This window comes from Cnephaeus nilssonii (genome assembly GCF_951640355.1).
Source record: "Cnephaeus nilssonii genome assembly, chromosome: 10".
NCBI classification, from domain to species: Eukaryota; Metazoa; Chordata; class Mammalia; order Chiroptera; family Vespertilionidae; genus Cnephaeus; species Cnephaeus nilssonii.
Window position 1 is genome coordinate 84,813,324 of NC_137081.1, and position 22,376 is coordinate 84,835,699.

Below are 22,376 nucleotides of genomic sequence, written 5' to 3' on the forward strand. Positions count from 1 at the left end.
AACATCGATGTGAGAATGACACATCAACTGGTTGCCTCCCAAGAGCACACACTAGGGCTAGGGATCTAACCTGCAACCGAGGTACATGCCCTTTGACCTGGAATCAAACCTGTGATCTTTCAGTCCCTGGGCTGATGCTCTAACCCAGTGGTCAGCAAACTGCTGCTTGTGAGCCACATGCGGCTCTTTGGCCCCTTGAATTTTTAGCTAAGGCCAGCTTAGGAGTACCCTAATTAAGTTAATAACAATGTACCTACCTATATAGTTCAAGTTTAAAAAATTTGGCTCTCAAAAGAAATTTCAATCGTTGTACTGTTGATATTTGGCTCTGTTGACTAATGAGTTTGCCGACCACTGCGCTAACCAAACTTGCTAGGGCTGGTGAAGTTCTGATTTTGGTTAAGTTTTATTCTTTTCATATGGATATCCAGTTGGCTCCTTGTCATCATATTGAAAAGACCTTCCTTTCCCCAATGCTCTTTAGTACTATTTTGTTGTAAATAAAGTTTGTGTGGGCTTGTTTTCTGGGATTTTTCTCCTATTATAATAGTCTCTTGGTCTATCTTTGCCAGTCGACACTGTCTTAATTATTTTTATCTTTATAATAAATTTTTTTATTTGATAGACCAAATCATTTTATATTTTTAATACTTTCCATCATTTAAGTTTATGGTCTCTATAGTTCTATTACTTGAAGTTCTAAAGGGATGTAATTTAGCTCTGCTGACTTATGCTCTCAATTCTTCTTGTGTTGTACAATTTTGAATTGTGACCTTGTTTTCTGATAAGCGTTAGCTCTGGGAATCATCTGTAGTTTAGGTTAAGGATATTTTCCTTGAGAAATAATTCGTTTTTACTCAGGACTAATTTTTAATCATAATTTTTTTACCTTTGGGGTTCTATAGACAATAGGTAGCATAAAATCAAACTTTAGACCCATGGGAGGGCAGCCCTTGTGGCTGTGAAGTTTCAGGGGAGACTTTTCTTTTTATCCAGATTTCAGGTGAAGGCAAAAAAAACTACTTTGATCTCATCCTGGGCTAGTGGGAGGTGCCCCCAACTCTCCATGTCTATGTTTCACTAAGAATATTGCTATCCAGGATCCATTGTTTCAATGGAAAGTTTTAGTTCTGTATCTCACCTGGTTGAGCTCTTGCCCTACTTATTGTCTCACCTTTGTGTGATAAACCTAAACTGCTATTCTTTCACAAGCCTTTCCCTGGAAGTCCTAGCACAGTTTATACCCAAGTTTGCTGGAAACCAATCATTGTCACTAATAGAGAAATGTGAACAGGGAATATGGAAGGCGGGTCAACCTTAATTGCTCTGAATGGTTGGAGCTAATCACTCATTGTTTAGTTGAGCTGTTGGTAGTTAAAGCAGCCTCCACCTGTTATTCTTATGTAAATTATTGCTGATTGGCTATTATTGGAATTTCCTGTCTAAAGGATATGGGTGTATCTCATAACCTTAATAAAAGGAATAGCAAAGCCAGAGTGGGGCGTAGTCCTCCCCCTAGAGGTGGACTCCCGACCTGGCCCCCCATTTCCCAAATTAATACTTTTCTAGTCTCTTTCATTTGTGTGCGGCCTTCTCCAGAACCCGAACCCTGAACAGGAACCCTGAACCACATGAGACGTGAAAGGGGCTCCCACACAAGTTCTTAAGTTTTCTGTTTCTTCCTTTCTCCATGCTGATTTCTTTTTCAGTTTATGCAATGAAAAGAATGCTTATTACATTTTATCCAGCATCTCTTGGGATTTTATTGCAGAGAGTTTTTAGATGATCTAGTCTGCTGTATTATTGGAAAGGGCAATTGGTATTTTTTTTTTAATTCTTTATTTTTTAAAGTATTACATAAGTCTCCTTCCCACCCCCACCCCCGTTGACCTCTCCCCGGCCGCCCTCACCCCCCAGCACATGCCCTCACCGCCCCTCCCCCCAGTCTGTGTCCATTGGTTATGCTCATATGCTATTGGTTGATCTCTTACCCCACCTTCCCTCATAGGTTGGACAGTCTGTTCGATGCTTCTGTGTCTCTGGTTCTATTTTTGCTCATCAGTTTATGTTGTTCATTATATTCCACAAATGAGTTAGACCATGTGATATTTATCTTTCTCTGACTGGCTTATTTCACTTAGCATAATGTTCTCCAGTTGCATCCTGTTGCAAATGATAAGAATTCCTTCTTTTTTTTTTTACAGCAGTGTAATATTCCATTGTGTAGCTGTACCACAGTTTTCTAATTCACTCATCTGCTGATGGGCACTTAGGCTGTTTCCAAATCTTAGCTATTGTAAATTGTGCTGCTATGACATAGGTGTGCATATATCCTTTCTAATTGGTGTTTTTGTTTTCTTGGGCTATATTCCTAGAAGTGGGGTCACTGGGTCAAATGGATGGAAGTTCCATTTTTAATTTCTTGAGGAAACGCCATGCTGTTTTCCACAGTGGCTGCACCACTCTGCATTCCCACCAGCAGTGCATGAGGGTTCCTTTTTCTCTGCATCCTCTTCAGCACTTGTAGTTTGTTGATGATAGCCATTCTGACAGGTGTGAGATGGTACCTCATTGTCGTTTTTATTTGCATCTCTCAGATGATTAGTGACTTTGAGCATGTTTTCATATGTCTCTTGGCCTTCTGTATGTCCTCTTTTGAAAAGTGTCTATTTAGATCCTTTGCCCATTTTTTTGATTGGATTGTTTATCTTCCTTTTGTGAAGTTGTATGAGTTCCCTATAAATTTGGAGATTAAACCCTTATCGGAGATAACATTGGCAAATATGTTCTCCCATTCAGTGGGGCTTTCTTGTTTTGTTGAGGGTTTCTTTTTCTGTGCAGAAGCTTTTTATTTTGATCAAGTCTCATTTGTTTATTTTCTCCTTAGTTTCCACTTCCCTAGGAGCTATATCAGTAAATATATTGCTACGACTAATGTCTGCTATTTTGCTGCCCATGGCTGCTTCTAAGATTTTTATGGTTTTCTATCTTATGTTTAAGTCCTTTATCCATTTTGAGTTTATTTTTGTGTATGGTGTAAGTTGGTGGTCTAGTTTCATTTTTTTGCATATATCTGTCCAATTTCCCAACACCATTCATTGAAGAGATTGTCTTGCCTCCATTGTATGCTCTTGCCTCCTTTGTCAAATATTAATTGAGCATAATGGCTTGGGTCGATTTTTGGGTTCTCTGTTCTGTTCCATTGATCTACTAGTATATGTCTGTTCTTGTGCCAGTACCAGGCAGTTTTGAGAACACTGGTTTTGTAGTATAGCTTGATATCTGGTATTGTGATCCCTCCAACTTGATTCTTCTTTCTCAAGATTGCTATAGCTATTCGGGGTCTTTTTTTTTTTTATTCCAGATGAGTTTTTGGAGAGTTTGTCCTAGGTCTTTGAAGTATGCTGTTGCTATTTTAATGGGGATTTCATTGAATCTATAGATTGCTTTGCTTAGTATGGACATTTTAATGGTGTTGATTCTATCAATCCATGAACACGGTATATTCTTCCATTTGTTTATGTCTTCCTCTATCTCTTTTTTCAGCATCCTGTAATTTTCTGAGTACAGGTTCTTTACATCCTTGGTTAAATTTATTCCTAGATTTCTTAATTTTTTTGTTGCAATGGTAAGTGGGATTGTTTTTTTAGTTTCTCTTTCTGTGAGTTCATTATTGGTGTATAAAAAAGCCATAGATTTCTTGGCGTTAATTTTGTATCCTGCTACATTGTCAAACTCATTTATTAAGTCTAGTTTTTTGATGGAATCTTTTGGGTTTTCTTTGTACAATATCATGTCATCTGCAAATAACAACAGTTTTACTTCTTTTCCAATTTGGATGCCTTTTATTTCTTCTTGTCTGATCACTACGGCTAGCACTTCTAGTACTATGTTGAACAGGAGTGGTGAAAGTGGGCATCCCTGTCTTGTTCCTGTTCTTAGGGGAAATGGTTTTAGTTTTTGCCCATTGAGTATGATGTTGGCTATAGGTTTGTCATATAAGACATTTATTATGTTGAGGTATGATCCCTCTATCCTACTTTGTTGAGAGTTTTTATCAGGAAAGGGTGTTAGATTTTGTCAAATGCCTCTTCTGCATCAATTGATATGACTATGTGATTTTTATCTCTCAATTTGTTTATGTGATGTATCACGTTTATTGATTTGCAGATATTGTACCAGCCTTGAATCCCTGGAATAAATCCTACTTGGTCATGTTATTATCTTTCTAATGTAATGCTGGATTCGATTTGCTAAGATTTTGTTGAGGATTTTAGCATCTATGTTCATCAGGGATATTGGCCTGTAACTCAGACATCTGTAGTGTCTTTATCTGGTTTTGGGATTAGGGTAAAGCTGATTTCATAGAAAGAGCTTGGAAGTGTGCCTTCCTCTTGAATTTTTTGGACTAGTCTGAAAAGGATAAGTTTTAGTTCTTCTTTGAAGGTTTGGTAAAACTTCCCTGTGAAGCCATCTGGCCCCAGGCTTTTGTTTGCTGGGAGTTTTTTGATGACTGCTTTAATTTCCTCCTTAGTTATAGGTCTGTTGAGATTTTTTGATTCTTCTTGATTGAGTTTTGGAAGGTCGTATTTTTCTAGGAATATGTCCATTTTCTCTAGGTTGTTTAGTTTGTTGGAATAGAGTTGTTCATATTATTTGTGTTTGGCCTGCCAACAAGAGTGGGAATCTCAGTTTTGCCTGTCTGTTGTTACTCCTTAAAGCTCTAGTGATAAGCCTAAATAGGTTTTGTTAGAGATAGTCTCTGTATCTTTAGAGAAACTATTTCCAGTAAGTTAGCTTCTCTGCAGATGTACTATTCCTTGTGCTTTAGAGATTCCTTCCCTAACTGATCTTGTGAAGTAAGAAAAACTAAAGGGCCAGTAATGCCTACAAAGAAACTAAAAACCATATAAACTTTAAAATTTATTCTATAGGCCATTTTATCATTCACTTATTCAACAAACCAAATATTTATTTATTTACTTATTTATTTTTTAAATATATCTTTATTGATTTCAGAGAGAGAGGGAGAGGGAGATAGAAACATCAGTGATGAGAAAGAATCATTGATCGACTGCCTCCTACATGCCCCACACTGGACATTGAGCCCGCAACCCAGGCATATACCTGACTGGGAATCAAACTGTGAACCATGCCGGCCAGGCTTGCATTATTTATTTTAGACACACAAATTTTAAATTGTATTTAGTCAAATATGTCACTTTCCAGTCAATTTAAATGTATGAAAAAACAATAATGCAAATGACTAATGTGGCAACAATATAAAATTATAAAAATATCATACTATCCTGAAAGCAGAATGCATTTTTAATTAAAGGTTTTCCTTATATCTTCATACTAGAGGCCCGGTGCATGAAATTCATGCACAGGGGGTGGGGGGTGTCCCTCAGCCCAGCCTGCACCCTCTCCAATCTAGGACCCCTCAAGGGATGTCTGATTGCCCATTTAAGCCCAATCCAGTGGGCCTAAATAATCCAGGACTGCTGGCTCACAACCGCTCGCCTGCCTGCCTACCTGCCTGATTGCCCCTAACCGCTTCTGCCTGCCAACCTGATCACCCCCTAACCACTCCCCTGCCAGCCTGATCGACGCCTAACTGCTCCCCTGCCGGCCTGGTCACCCCTATCTGCCCTCCCCTGCAGGCCTGGTCCCTCCCAATTGCCCTCCCCTGCTGGCTTGATCGCCCACAACTGCCCTCCCTTGCCGGCCATCTTGTGGCGGCCATCTTGTGTGTGGAACTGATGGTTAATTTGTATATTACCTCTTTATTATATATGATTTATTATATGGTCTTTGAATTAATTTGCCTAAAGTTAGACAGTTTTTGAAGTACTGTGTAATCTGTGAAGTCTCTATTCTCAATAGTCATTGGATGGGAATAGCTGCCAATTTAATACAAGAGGAGAAAAGTCCAACAGGTTAAAAATCTGAAAGTGTATATAGCCTATCAGTATTGATTTCCTTTTATTTTTCTTCTAGAAACATGATCAGGGGCAAGTTCTGTTGGATATAGTCTTCAAACATCTTGATTTGACTGAGCGTGACTATTTTGGTTTACAGTTGGCTGATGATTCCACAGATAACCCAGTAAGTTTAAGCTGTTGTCTCTCATTTTAATTTTTCTCTGTCATAATAAGTTTTTTTGTGATTTATAATGTTCACTGTTTGAGTGAGTTCTAAAAAAAATTTAGTTTGACTGTGGTGATGTGATAGAAGGAGACTCGACTTTGGCTGGTCAACACAATGCATTATACAGATGATGAATTACAGAATTGTACACTTGAAACCTGTATGATTTTATTAACCAATGTCAGCCCAATATATTTAATAAAAAATTTTTTTAACTCAAAAGCAAGAAAGAGAAAAAATACTAATTTGAATAATCAGAGGCAATTCTTTGCCTTTGTTCCTTATTTTCTTGATGACTTAATCTGTAGTTATTTCTGTAAAGTTTTTAAAAATTATAAGTCAGTCTGTATATCTAGTGCCAGTTTCTTTATTTGTCTCAGACAACTAAGAAGTAAATCTAATTCATGCTTCATGACTTAAAAGGAGAAAATTGGCCTCAAGATTAAAATGTTAATTTAATATTAAAATATTAAAGTAAAATATTTTTAAATATTAATGTATCTTGTAAATTAGCCTGCATTAAGGTGAAATTAGTTTTTTGTGGCATTTGTAGTGAGCTGTTTGTGTAAATCTTCCAAGTAGGAAGACTCAATGGAGGCCCTCACAAATGAGGTACAGATTAAATGTCACAGCTCTATAGTTCTTGGGCAGTATTGTTTATTAAATTGTTATTAATTCCTCAGTAATTGCAATCATGATTCTTTGTATTGGAAAGATCACATCATAGAAATAGAAAATAGCATGAGTTGAATATCAGAAATTATGAATTTTTTATAAATGTATATTGTTATTTAGTGAGGTCTCTTACAAAAGAATATGATATCCTTTTGACTATTTTGAAGGACAAGTTCCGTATAGTTTTAAAAGACTGGGAAGCTGAAGAATGGTTCTCTAAATCACTGCTTTAGAAATCAGTTTTATAAGGCCATATTGAAGGATGGCTATAGACAAAATAAATAACTTCCTTGCCCTCGCCCTTGCCCTCGCCCTCGCCCTCGCCCTCTCCCTGGCCCTCATCCGATAGCCAGTATCTTAGCTCTCTGAATAAATGGTAGGTAGGAAGTAAATATGAAATGTTAAATATTACTTATTTTTGGCATAATTTACTGACTTTTTAATTGAAAACTATGAGGACGATATAGATAAAACAAAGCAAGTGGCCTGTTAGTATTGGTGTAAATTTGTATATAAGAAGATATTTCTATTCTAAAACAATTACAGCAGGGTGAATGTGGGATAGTAGAGGTATTTTGAGCTGGGATGATCTCTTTGCTCTCACCTACTTTTTCTTACTTAGTCATACTTTTCTATCTGGAACATTCCTTCCCAAATAAGATATATTCCCAGGCCCAAGGACCTAATTGCTAATGATCCAAGATAATTCTTTCCCCCAAATTATAGAATTTAAATACCCAAACCCTGAGAGATTATCTTGTCTAACACCCTTATTTTTCATGGGAAATTATCCCAATCCAAAGAGATTAAAGTCCAAGCTACTGGATGGCATTAATGAAATTAGACTTGGGTCTCCTAACTTTCCACGCAAGTTTTTCCACAGCACTACTACAATTTCAGTATTTAAATATTCAGGAGAATCTGTGAAATGCCAAAATGTGTTCAAGAAGAACCTTTAGAGCACAAATGTTGTAAAGTAGTGTCTCCTCTCTGGTTGTCAATATGAAATATATCAAGACTTTGAAGATGTATAATGGACTGAGGGAAAGTTCTGGAAGTCATTCTTAAAAAGAGAAAGGAGTAAGAGACTAACACTTAACGAAATATCTATTGTGGACTGGTTAATAAACCAAATTATCACAAGAACCGTATGAAAATATCACTAAAATTCTTTTGGTTTGTTTTTTTGTTAATCCTCACCTGAGGATACTTTTCCATTGATTTTTTAGAGAGAGTGGAAGGGAGAGGGACAGACACAGAGAGAGAAACATGGTTGCCTCCCTCACGTGCCTCACCCAACCAGGGCTGGGGATCAAGCCTGCAACTGAGATATGTACTGGAATTGAACCGGATACCCTTCAGTCCACAGGCCGTCGTCTCTCTAGCCACTGAGCCAAACTGGTTAGGGCTAAAATTCTTCTAAAGATGGAAAACTAAGGCTCACAAAACCTTTTTAATGACAGATAATTAAATAGCTGAGACATTAGTGATGAGAGAGAATCATTGATTGGCTGCCTCCTGCATGCCCCCTACTGGGGATCAAGCCCGAAACCCAGGCATGTGCTCATGACCAGGATCGAACTAGGGACCCTTCAGTGCACAGGACAATGCTTTATCCACTGAGCCAAACCGGCTAAGCTTCCGTTTCTTTAAGTCTGCTGTTAACTATAGTTTTTTAAAAATCAGTATAATTAAGGCATAATTTACATAGAATAAAATTCTGTACTTATTCATAATGAAAACTCTCAACAAACTTGGAAAAGAAAGAGACATCCTCACTCTGATAAATGACATGACTCTACACTTTCTGATGCCTCAGGGAAATGTCAGGTAAAAGCACAACGAGATGTTAGCATGCATCCACTAGAATAGTTCAAATTAATCTTACGATAACAGGTGTTGTCAAGGATTGCTGGTAGAATTTTAAGAGGGTACAACCACTTTGGAAAGTAGTTTGGCAGTCTCCTATAAAATTAAACATAGCCCTGGCCATTGTTACTCAGTGGTTAGAGCATCAGCCCATGCACCGCAGGGTCGTGGGTTTGATTCCCGGTTAAGGGCATGTACCTGGGTTATGGGTTCGCTCCCCTCCCCTGATTGGGACTTGGGTAGGAGGCAACCGGTTGATGTGTGTCTCACACAGATGTTTCAAATTGATTTTTAGAGATAGAGTAAGGGGGGGGGGGGCGTGTAGAGAGAGAGAGGGAAGCATCCATTGGTTACCTCCAGCATGCCCCCTACCAGGGATTGAGCCCACAACCCAAGCATGTGCCCAGACTGGGAATTGAACCAGCAATCCTTCAGTGCTCGGGGATGATGCCCAAACAACTAAGCCACATCAGCCAGGGCATAAGAAATCTTATACACAAATGATCATAGCAGTATAATTTCTAGTAGGCCAAACCTTAGTTAACCTTAACATCTATCAATAAACAAATGACTGAGGCCTAGAACCAAGATGGCAGCATAGGTAAGCGCCTGGACTCACTACCTCCCACAACCACATCAAAATTACAACTAAAATACAGAACACCCATCATCCAGAACCACCTGAAAGCTGGCTGAATGGAAGTCCTACAACTAAAGAAGAGGAAAGCACATTGAGACTGATAGGAGGGGCGGAGAGGCGGAACGGGCTGGACTGGCATCCATGTGTGCTCCTTTTTTAATCAGGAGGAGATAGTCTCTGCGGAAGCAGACTGTGAGGAGCAAGGAGTCCCAGATCCACACCAGACTCCTCAGCCCAGAGTTCCAGAGCTGGGAAGAGCAATCCCCATAACTTTTGGGCTGTAAAAACCATCAGGGATTGGGGCTCAGTGACAGGCTGCTAGAGACCCAGCTCTTCCACTTAAAGGGCCGTTGCATGAACGGAACTTACAAAGGACTGCTTCCTCTGTGCTCCAGCACTAAGGCAAGGCTCTGGGGGACCCAGACACATACAACAAGGAACTGGATTGTCTGGCATCGAGACAGGAACTGGGGGAGAAGGGGCCTTTCTCCCAGATGGAGGTGCTTGCAGGGATCATTGTTCTTGTGCTGGGACCTCCCCAGTTGCAGAGCTGACTGGCAGCCATATCTGTTTGCTCTGCCCTGGTGATTCCCTGAGGCCCCGCCCCATTCATTTTGCAGCCCCACCCAATTAAAATGCCAAAAGTTAAAGAAAAAGAGAGAATCTTAAAATCAGCAAGAGAAAAGCAGTTAGTTACTTGCAATGGAGCACCCATATGACTATCACCTAATTTCTCAACAGAAACTTTGCAGGCCAGAAGAGAGTGGCAAGAAATATTTAAAGTGATAAATAGCAAGGATCTATAACCAAGATTACTCTACCCAGCAAAGCTATCATTTAGAATTGAAGGCCAGAGAAAGAGCTTCACAGACAAGAAAAGGCTAGAGGAGTTCATCACCACCAAACCATTATTCTAGGAAATGTTGAAGGGTATTCTTTATGAAGAGGAAGAAGAAGAAGAAAAAGATAAAATATATAAAAAATAAAATGGCAATAAATACATATCAACAGTTGATTCTAAAAATAAATAAGAAATCTAATGAACAGAATAAACTAGTGAATAAAATAGAATCAGAAGCATGGAACTGGAACAGACTGACAGTTCTCAGAGGGAAAGGGTGTGAGAGGACGGGAAGAGATTAAACAAAGATTTTATATGCCTACTAGAAGCCCAGCGCACGAAATCGTGCAGCCCTGCCCACCTGCGTGGCCTCACTGTGCTCACAGCCACGCCCACCCATGTGCACAGCCCTGCCCAACCACACCAGTCTTGGGTCATTCCAGCATTAGGGCCACTGGGTTTTTATAATATAGATGTGCATTACCTATGGACACAGACAATAGGGTGGCACAAGCCTGGGGTGGGACAGGAACTGGGTGGGGAGGACAATGGGGGGAAAAGGGACATCTGTAATACTCTCAATAATAAAGATTAACAATAAAAAATAAAACATGACTAAAAAATAATTGTATTTTTATAAAGTGGAACTGTATGTACTATATTATTTCATTTATTTTAAATTGTAGAACAAACAAAACTGATATATAGTTACTGAGAAGTAGAAATGCACTCTCGGTTGCTACTTTAGTGCTTTGGATAAAATCATGAAAGAACTATTTATTTGATATCTATATTTTTTAATGTTGCAGTATATTAGGAAGTTTACATATAGAGTTTTTGAAGTTTTGAATATAATCCATTATTTACATGTTTAATTTCTTTATTTTTGACTCAGAGTAATATTTATTTTATTATTGACCCAGAATAATACCTTTATCATAAAGTACTTTTTATTTTCCTTTTTAAACATTGTTTTCCCTAAAGATGAATTCTTCAAACAAGTATAAGGTATTCTTTATAACTCTACTACTCCAAATATTTTTATTTTGAAATATTTCAAACATAAAGAGCAATCATAGAAAATTAAAAAAGAAAAAAAATAGCTCAAGAAATAGAACATTGTGTGCAAGATGGCAAACTCGAAAGGTCCTGGCCCTCATTCCCACACAGAAACATCAAAAAGCAACTACAGACTGATCAGAATAACCATCTAGGAGCTCTGCAAACCAGTCAGAGATTTTCAACAACTAAGCAGTTACTTTTGTGATGTTTGATGTCACCTGCCCTACCCTTCCCCAGTGTGCACATCATGGTCAGGGGGAAACCACCTAATTTTTTATTCCCTCCCTTGGGACTGTAGCAGGTGAAACTTGTTTGCAACATTCTGGTGTATCTGTTGGCTGTCCCAGGGATTGCTTTTGTTCTTACTTGACTTGGAGATTAGACAGGAAACAGCAGCATAGTTTGGATCTCAGACTGGAAGCCACAAAAGCCAGTAGCAGGAGCTGCAATACATGAAAACTGCAGGGGCACTGCAGAGCCATGGACCAGAGTCTAAAGTCAGGAATACATATACCAGAATATCTAAGAAGTAGCTGAAGTGAGACCCTGGGAACTTAGACATTTCAAAGCAGATGGGAAAATGGGGGATTAAAAAACACACCCATATAAGTCCAGATAGAACAAATGCCAGAAAAGACCTTAAGCTTTTATGCTGTGCTGATCTTAAGGCTCAGGGGCTCACCAATTAGTGAACGTGTTCCACACCAGTCTGCGAAGAGTTTGAGAGGTGGCTGTTTAGTCAATGACCAGTTTTCAAGAAAAGGTCAGTAGAAGTACAAAGGAACTGAGAAATATTTCCAATTCAAAGGAACAAATTACATCTCCAGAAATGTATATCAGACTTAACAGACAGATTTTAAAACAACTGTCTTAAATATATTCAAAGAGCTGAAGGAAATCATGGACTAAGAAATAAAGGAAATCATGAAAATCATTTACAGACAAAATGAAAATATTAAGAAAGAGTAATTTTTTTTTAAATTCTGGAGCTAAAAAGGCAATAACTGAATTGAAAAATACCCCAGAGGAGTTCAGCAACAGACTTGAACAAACATAAAGAAAGAATCAGCAGACTTTTAGAAAGGTGATTTGAAATTATTGAGCAAAAAGAGGAAGCGATGAAAAAAGTAGACAGGGCCTAAGGGACTTATGTAGCAGCATAGGAAGACCAACATATGCATTAGGGAAGTCACAGAAAGAGAACAGAGAGGGAAAGAGATTATTTGAAGAAATAATGGGCAAAATTTTTCTCAAATTTGAGGAAAGCCATTGGAAACCCACCAATATGTATAAAGGATAAACCCAAAGAGAGGCACATAATTAAACTGTTTGAAATGAAAGGTAGAATCATGAAAGCAGTAAGACAAAAGCAAATCATCACAATAAAGGGATACCTAGAAAGATGATCAACAGATTTTTCAGCAGAAACCTCGCAGGGCAATATGTAGTTAGATGCTATGTTTAAAATGCTGAAAGAAAAAAACAAAAACCTGTCATCCAAGAATTCTACACAGTCACGCTCTTTTTAACCATAGGCATGTAGTCTTAAAACATGTCATTAGGCAATTTCCTCATTGTATGAACAGCATAGAATCTGCCTACTACATACCTAGGCTGTATAGTATAGCCTGTTACTCCTAGGCTACAAGCCTGTATAGCATGCTGCTGTACAAAAATGCAATAAAAAGATGCTCTAAACACAAGATATATGAAGCTGCTGCTGGCATACTGTTTTACAGCAAATTTTTAAAAAATTGTAAGTAGAAAGAGCACACTCTAAAATAACAAAAAGTATAGGATAGTAAATACATAGTCATTATCATTATCAAGTGTTATGTACTGTACATAATTATACCTGCTACTAGAGATAGGGTCCCTAGTGGCTGCTGGCTGCCAGCCGGGTACTTCCTCCCTTCCCCCTGCTGCCTGCCGCTGCTGCCTGGGGCCTTCCTCCCTTCCCCAAGCTGCCTGCCACCTCCAGCTGGGGCCTCCCTCCCTTCCCCCGGCTGGCCCCTCCCCTTGGTCAAACTCCCAGTTGAAGGGACAATTTGCATACTATGCTTTTATCATATAGGATACTTTTATGAGTGGCAGAGTAGTAGGTTTGTATACACCAGTATCCCCACAAACACAAGTAATGTATTACACTATGACATGACAATTCTGTCACTAGGTGATAAAATGTTTTCGGCTCCATTATACTTTTTTGCAGTATATTGTTGACCAGAATATCATTATACAGTGCATGACTGTATACAACAAAATGTCTTTCAAAAATGAAGGTGAGCCCTGGCCGATTTGGCTCACTAGTAGAGCATTGGGCCTGCGCAACATAGGATCATGGGTTCAATTCCTAGTCAAGAGCACATACCTCAGTTTCAGGTTTGATCCACGGCTCAGTTGAAGTGTCTCTCTCACATTGATGTTTCTATCTCTTTCTCCCTCTCTCTTTCTCCTTCCCTTCCCCCTTCCACTCTCTCTAAAAATCAATGGGGGGAAATTAGAACAAAAATGAGGGTTAAATTAAGGCACTTTCAGACATAAAACCTGAGGGGATTCATTACTATTAGACCTGCTCTGCAATAAATGCTAAAGGGAGTCCTTCAAGTAGAAATGAAAAAGACACTAGATAGCATCTCAAAGCCATATAAAAATCATATGTGAACAGTTACAAAAACTGGTATTATTGTAACTTCGATTTGTAAATTCACTTTATATTTCCCATAAGATTTAAAAGGCAAATGCATAAAGAATAATTATAAATTATTATAATTTGTATTCAATAGTGTACTATCTATACTAATAAAAGGGTAATATGCTAATTAGACCAGGAGACCTTCTGGGAGACCTTCCGGACATCCTTCCGGACAAAGCCACGGTGGCGGGGCCAACACAGAGGCGGTTAGGGGTGATCAGGCGAGGAGGGGAAAGCAGTTGTAGGTGATCATGCCTGTGGTGGGGGGGGCAGTTGGGAGCAAGCAGGCCGGCAGGGGGGGCCAGTTGGGGGCGAGGAGGCCAGCAGTGGGGGGCAGTTGGGGGCGAGCAGGCCAGTGGGGTGGGGCAGTTGGGGGCGAGCAGGCTGGTGGGGGTTGGCATTTGGGTGCGAGCAGGCCGGCAGGCAGAGTGGTTAGGGGCGATCAAGCAGGCTTGCAGAGATCAGGCCTAAACCGGCAGTCGGACATCCCCTGAGGGGTCCCAGATTGGAGAGGGTGCAGGCCACGTGCACGGGCCACTAGTAATATATATAAAAGGCAAAGTGACCAACCGACCGGCTGGTACATATGACGTGCACTTGCAATTTAAAAATAAACGTTGACTCGCACGTGTGTGATACATATAAAGCTCTTGGAATGGATATTATTGAAATCCTCTGTGAAATGATTTGTAACAGATCTATTATTGAAGCTACCTTTGGAAATAGTATATCTATAGATGGGGGGGGAGAAAAAGGAGATATATGCACTAATATGTGTAATATTTTAAACAATAAAAAAATGAAAAATGAAAAAAATATTAGGTGATCAAAAAAATAGTATATCTATAGATAATATTAAAAATATATCTAAACGTGTGATTTTTTTGTCCTAAAAATGAGCACGTTCATAAATTAAAGAAAGAAATTTTGGATATACTCGATGGAGATTTTCACACCTATTTGAGTGGTGATTCCATCGATTCAACAGCTGATGCCGAAAAGGAAAATTTTCTCATCGAATTTCTTAATAGTATTACTCCTTCAGGAATGCCGTGTCATAAATTAAAATTGAAAGTAGGTGCAATCATCATGCTACTGAGAAATCTTAATAGTAAATGGGGTCTTTGTAATGGTACTAGATTTATTATCAAAAGATTGCAACCTAACATAATCAAAGCTGAACTATTAATGGTCTGCGGAAGGAGAGGTTGTTCTGATTTCAAGAATTGATTTGTCCCTGTCTGACACTGGCCTCCCATTTAAATTAATTTGAAGACAATTTCCCGTGATGCCAGCATTTGTGATAACTATTAATAAATCACAAGGACAAACTAGACAAAGTAGGAATATTCCTACCTGAATTCGTTTTTGGAGATGGTCAGTTATATGTTGCTTTGCCTCGATTTCGAAGAGCGCGTGAAGTTAAAGTTGTAAATACTTCATCACAAGGGAAATTAGTCAAGCACTCTGAAATGTAGTATACAGGGAGATATTAGAATAAGTTCAATCAATTTATCAGTGTTGTTTTTGTTGTTATGTTATTGTTTATTTACCAATCAATTTATATATTATTTTCATATACATTTTACTAATTTTCTTTCATCTCTGACACTTCCATTATAGAGAAAAGGCGAATAGCGGTATTAAGATATTTAATTAATTTCCTTTCACTGTGCACAAATCCATGCACCAGGCCACTAGTATGTAATATAATTTGATTCAGAGTTCTAAAGGAGTGCGGGGGGGGGGGGGGTTGTTTGTTTTTTAATCCTTACCCAAGGACATGCTGAGAGAGAGAGAGAGAGAGAGAGAGAGAGAGAGAGAGAGAGAGAGAAAGAGAAAAATTAATTGGTTGCCTTGCATTCTATACCCTCCCAGACCAGGGATCAAACCCGAAACCCAGGTTTGTGCCCTGACCTTGAATTGAACCAGCAATCTTTTGGTGCATGGGATGATGTTCAACCAACTAAGTAGAGTTTTTGTTGTGGTGTGTGTGTGTGTGTGTGTGTGTGTGTGTGTGTGTGTGTGTGTGTCTGTCTGTCTGTCTGTCTATCTATCTATCTATCTATCTATCTATCTATTTTTAATTTCAAAGAGGAAGAGAGAGAGGGAGAGAAAGACAGAAACATTAAGGATGAGAGAGAATTATTGATCAGCTGCCTCCCGCACACCCCACACTGGGGATTGAGCCACACCCAGCATGTGCCCCGACCCAGGAACTGAACTGTGTGACCTCCACGTTCATAGGCCAATGATCAACCACTGAGCCACAAAGGAGTAGAGTTTTAATTGATGCTAAGTTAATATCAGCTTAATACAGATTGCAATAATTTTAGGAAGTTATATTGAATCCTCATGATAACCACAAAGAAAAAAGTAGGTAAAATATACACAAAAGGAAATAAAAAGGAATCAAAACATTATCAAAAAGTCAACTGCTTCAAAGGAAGGCAGTTACAGAGGAAAGGAGGGAGACAAAATAGCTACAAGACATATAGAAAACCAATAGCAAAATGGCAAGTAAGTGCTTCCCCCTCAGTAATTACTTTAAAGGCAAATGGTTTAAATCCCCCAATCAAAAGATATAGATTAGCAGAATAGATTTTTTTAAAAAAGGATCTAGCCATGTCCCAGTAGCTCAGTTGGTTGGAGTGTCATCCTGATGTTCCAGGGTTGCGAGGTTTGATCCCTGTTGAGGGCACATACAAGAAGCATCCAGTGAATGCATAAATAAATAGAACAGTGAGTCAATGATTCTCTCTCCCCCTTCCTCTCTTTAAAATCAATAAGTAAAATGTTAAACAAAAATCCTATATAATAAAAGAGTAATATGCAAGTTAACCACCACTGCTATACCACAAGCCACGCCCACAAGCCATTCAGGAGGAAATATGCAAATAAACCCAACCAAGATGGCTACAGCCACAGAGAGCAGGAGGGAGGCTTGGGTTTCCCCAGCGACAAAGGAAGCCAAGCTTTCCGCCTGCCCTTGCCAGCCTAGGCCTCCACTCAAGGCTACAAAGTTTCAATGATAGAAGATACATAAATCAAAACAGAAATGGCGGCAGCCACAGAGCTGGAAAGAGAAGGAGGCTAGGGTTGCCCCTGGCAATGGAGGAAGCCAAGCTTTCCGCACACCCTGGCCGGCCCAGGCCTCCGCTTAAGGCTACAAAGTTTCAATTATAGAAGATACATAAGTCCCAATAGAAGTGGCTGCCACCACGGAGCAAGCAGAAGGCTTGGCTCTGCTCCAGGCTACAAAGTTTCAATTGTAGAAGATAAATAAATCCCAGATACCAGGGCCTCTGCTTGGGTTGCCAGGGGGCGTGGCCGGCCTGCAAACCACCACAGGCCCCTTGCCCAGGCCGCCCCACGCCCCCAGGGAACCCCACCCTGATCCGGGACACCCTTCAGGGCAAACCAGCCGGCCCCCACCCGTGCACCAGGCCTCTATCCTATCTAATAAAAGAGTAATATGCAGATTGACCATCACTCCAACACACAAGATGGCTGCCCCCATGTGGTCAAAGATCCTGCCCCCATGTGGACACAAGGTGGCCAGCACAAGATGGCCAGCAGGGGAGGGCAGTTGGGAGGGACCAGGCCTGCAAGGGAGGGCAGTTGGGAATAATCAAGCCTGCAGCGGAGGGCATTAAGGGTGACCAAGACGGCAGAGGAGGGAAGTTGGGGGTGACCAGGACTGCAGGGAAGGGCAGTTGGGAGGAACCAGACCTGCAGGGGAGAGGAGTTGGGGGGGGGGACGAGGCCTGCAGGGAATGGCAGTTAGGGGTGACCAGGCCTGCAGGGGAGGGCAGTTAGGGGCAAGCAGGCTGGCAGGGGAGCAGTTAGGCATCAATCAGGCTGGCAGAGGTGTGGTTAGGGGGTGATCAGGCTGGCAGGCAGAAGCGGTTAGGGGCAATCAGGAAGGCAGGCAGGCGAGCAGTTGGGAGCCAGCAGTCCTGGATTGTGAGAGGGATGTCCTATGGGGATCGGGCCTAAACGGGCAGTCGGACATCCCTCGAGGGGTCCCAGATTGGAGAGGTTGCCGGCTGGCCTGAGGGACACCCACACCCCCGTGCACGAATTTTGTGCACCGGGCCTCTAGTAAATAAATAAAAAGAAAAGTAATTTTAAAAAATGGATCTAACTATATAGGCTATTAGCAGTAGATTAACATTACATCTTAAGATGCACATAGTTTGAAAAGTGTTTCACTAGCATACAGTTTCTATGAGCTCTATGCAGTAACAGCCTCCTTGCATCTGGAAACAGAGGCAAGACTATGTTACCCAGTTTCAAGTAGCTATCCTACTCCGGTTCCCTGACTCTAAATTTTTTGTTTCATTTATTTTTATGTTTATATGTATAATTGTTCCATGGATTGCTTCAAAGGTAAGTTTATAGAACCATCCTAAAATCGTGTCTTTGTGCTCTTTAAAAATATTTAAGCATCCCCATTTTAAAAAGCTGATAATTAATGCTTCTGTAGCAGGATGGCAAACTGAGGGCAATATACTAACATGTTAAACATTGTGCTTAAATATTAATTTTTTTACCAAATTTAATCCTGAAAACCTAGTTGAATATTATCATTCCTGTTTTACAGATTTAAAAAATCAAGTTGCTGAGAAGCAATCACAAAGTTAGTAAATGAGAGAGTGTTTCCAGGGGTTTATCTAATTCATTGAGGAGGTGGGGCAGACTAGAGATTTACTGGGTGGTGTTTGAGAGGCGATATACTGGGCATAGAAGCAGCAGCCAGGTGGGTCAACTCAATGGGCCATGTGTTAAGCAATTAGCACTGTTTACCCCTAATTGTAATATTAAGTATGAGTACTTGAAGTATAGAGGTAAACTAATTCCTGCAGAGGACTGGTGACCCCAGTGAAATGAAAAAAAAGCATCTTTGCCCAAGAGATTAGATACCACAACATGCTGTCAGCACAGGTTATTTATCTTTCCCAATTATTGAAATCAGGCTGTGTATCATGTCTTTTCTCCACAAGGAGACAGACACATAAAGGATCCATAAAGCAGCTTACAGGGAGTCCTATATAATAAAGACGTAATATGCATATGGTCATTACGCCGTGAAGCGTAACAACCGACCGCGTAACGACCGGATCACTGGATCAGTAGGAGGGTTGGGGCAGTGAGCTACAAGTGGGCGGCAGACAGCTACAGGAGGGTGTAGGGCAGGAAGCTGGGGGGGGGGAGCTACAGGAGGGCATGGCAGCGGGCTGAGAGCTACTGGAGGGTGGCAGCGAGCTACTGGCGCACGGATTCGTGTGCAGGGCTACTAGTTTCAGCTATAAAACGAAGCAGTCAAAACAGACACCAGCATTTGAGGAAAGCCAACAATATTTAAGAGATTTGCCCAAGTTAGCAAAATTTACATTTATGGAAATAGGAGAGCAATTTGTAAAAAAGGAAATAACAGTGCCAAGCTTGAGGTTAATGTGGAGATGAAGTGAATTTTTACATGTAAAGGACTTAGAACAATGCTTGGAACATAGTAAGTGCTCAATAAACATTTAACAACAAGTAACAAGTTTAATCACAACCTTTTTTTCAAATGCTACATTTTGGAAGATATAAAATTAACTTGCAAATATGAAATGTTTTACAGAATTAAAAAGAGACTCTACCAAGGGAAAAGAATTGAGCAATTGGTTTTGTAAAGACTATAAGTAGAACTCCATGCCTTAACTGAAACTTCTTCATGAATTGATAGAGTGGATGATGAAATACCCATTCCTGTTAGCTATTTTTTACACTTGATCTTAGTTAAAAGGCCAAGAATCAATAGCTATTTTTTGAATTGATATAGAACATATTAGTTTCAGGTGTACAACGTAATGATTTGATATTTGTATATATCGGGGAATGATTACCACAATAAGTCTAGTTAACACCCATCACCACATGTAGTTACATTTTCTCTTGTGACGAGAACTTTTAAGATTTATTCTTAGCAACTTTCATATATACAATACTTTAATTATCGTTAGTATAAAATGTTAACTATATTCCCCAAGCTATATATTACATCCCCAGGAGTTACTTATTTTAACTGGAAGTTTATATCTTTTGGCCCCTTTCAGCATGCCCTACCTTCCCACTTCTGGCAATGACCATTCTGTGCTCTGTATCTATGAGTTCAGCATTTTGGTTTGTTTTTGTGTTGTTTTTTCATTTTCAGATTGTACATATAAATGAGATCATGTTTTTTGTCTTTCTATGTCTTACGTATGTCACTTAATGTAATGCCCTAAGGTTTATCCAAGTTGTTACAAATAGTAAGGTTTCCTTCTTTATGGCTGAATATTTTATTTTTAATATATACCAAATTTTCTTTTAAGTGATGAACACCTAGTTTGCTTACATATTGTGGTTATTGTAAATAATTCTTCAGTAAACATGGTGGCACATATATCTTTTCAAATTCGTGTTTTTGTTTCCTTTGGATAAATAACAAAAGTGAAATTGCTAAAGCATATGGTAATTCTATCTTTAATTTTTTGAGGGACCTACATACTGTTTTCTATAGTGACTGCATGAATTTACATTCCCACCAAGAGAGTACAAGATTTTCCTTTTCTCCATATCTATTGTTTTAGGCTAATATTTACTTATTGATTTTCTGCCTGGTTAGTCTACCCATTTATGAAAGTAGAAAATTGCAGTCCCCTACTATTATGTAATGCTGTCTATTTCTTCCTTAGGTCTGTTAATATTTTGTTTTATTTAGGTGCATAATTATTTACATATTTATATCCTCTTGTTGGATTTAAGCCTTTATCATTATATAATGACTTTTAAAAAATTGATTTGAGAAAGAGAGAGAAAAACATTAATGTGAAAAAGAAACACTGATTGTCTGCTTCCCACATACACTGACTTGGGATCAAACCCAAAACCTGGTTATGTGCCCTGAGTGGGAATTGAACCCACCACCTTTTGGTGTACGAGACGATACTCCAACTAACCAATCCACACTGGCCAGGTCTATATGACTTTCTTCATCTCTTATTACACTCTTTTTCTAATGGTTTATTTTATTTTATGTAAGTATAGTTACCCAGCTTTCTTTTGGTTTCCAGTTGCAAGGAATATCTTTTTCCTTCACTTTCAGTCTCTATGTTCCTTACATCTGAAGTGAGTCTCTTTTTAGTAGCATATAGATAGGTCTTAGTTTTTTCTTCTTTCACCGACCCTGTGTCTTTTGACTGGAGAATTTAGTCCATTTACATTTAAAATAGTTATTGATAGGTATGCAATTATTACCATTTGTTAATTGTTTTCTTCCTTTGTGGTTTGATAATTTATGTAGTGGTATACTTATATTCCTTTCTTTTTATCTTTTGTGTATCTATTATTGGTTTTTGCTTTGTGGTTCCATGAAGCTTACATAAAACAACTTGTATTTTTAGCAGTCTTTTTAAGTTGATAATAACAAGTTTGAACACATTCTAAACTGCTGCAATTTTACTTCATCACCTTTTATGTATTTAATGTCACATTTTACATCCTTTTATCTTGTGTATCTAGGAACAAATTACTGTGGTTATATTTATTTGTACTAGTTTTATATTTTAACCTTATTAGGGTTATAAGTGATTAACCCACCACCTTGACAACCTTATATTTTTCTGAATTTTACTATATATTGAGATTTATACTTTCATATGTGTTCCTATTACTAATTTTAGTTTCAGTTTTTAAAGTTTCTTTAACATTTCTTGTAGGCCAGTCTCATGGTGATTGACTCCTTGTTTTTGCTTTTCTGGAAAACTCTCTTAACTTCAAATCTGAAGGACAACTGTTGGATAAAGTATTCTTGCTTGGCACTTTTTTTCTGTCAGCACTTTTAATTTATCATGTAATTCCCTTCTGGCCTGTAAAGTTTCTACTGAAAAATTTGCTTATAGGCTTAAGGGGTTTCCTTTTATATAACCAAGTAGAGGCCTGGTGCGTGAAAATTCATGCACAGAAGGGGGTGGGTCCCTTAGCCCACCCGGCCTGCCCCCTCTCACAGTCCGGGAGCCCTCATGGGTGGGAGGTGACCTGGCGATCAAGGGAAGGCGACGCCCCATCACACCTCTGCTTGCTGCCACTGCCGGCAGCGCAAGCCTCAGCCGGCCCTGGTTATGTGAGCCTCAGTAGCCCTGGGCGGCTGGGCAGCCGACATCTGAGGCTTGCCTGCGCCTTGGGCCGGCCCTGGGCGGCTGGGGCGCTGAGGGGAACTGGGGGACTCCGGAGGAAGGTGCACGGAGCGGCCGGCCCTCCTGGGGGCGGGCCTGGCCTTGCCGCATGCCTGCTGCCCCAGCAGGGCTGAGGGGACTGGGCACTGCCATCTTGTGGCTGTGGGTGCTGCCATCTTTGAGGGTGGGATGGTCAATTAGCATATTCCCTCCTAATTGGCTGTGTGCATTGCCATCTTT

The 22,376-nt window shown here is 39.7% G+C and overlaps 1 protein-coding gene across 5 annotated transcripts in view; it reads left to right on the top strand.

Moving 5' to 3' along the window:
* The window catches only part of PTPN4 (protein tyrosine phosphatase non-receptor type 4), a 257,666-nt gene that overhangs the window by 73,890 nt on the left and 161,400 nt on the right, over window positions 1–22,376 (top strand). For all 5 annotated transcript variants that reach the window (XM_079782465.1, XM_079782466.1, XM_079782463.1 and 2 more), the window contains one exon: window positions 6,001–6,108. In XM_079782465.1, the coding sequence (XP_079638591.1) occupies window positions 6,001–6,108 (108 nt within the window). The remainder of the gene's footprint in view (window positions 1–6,000; window positions 6,109–22,376) is intronic.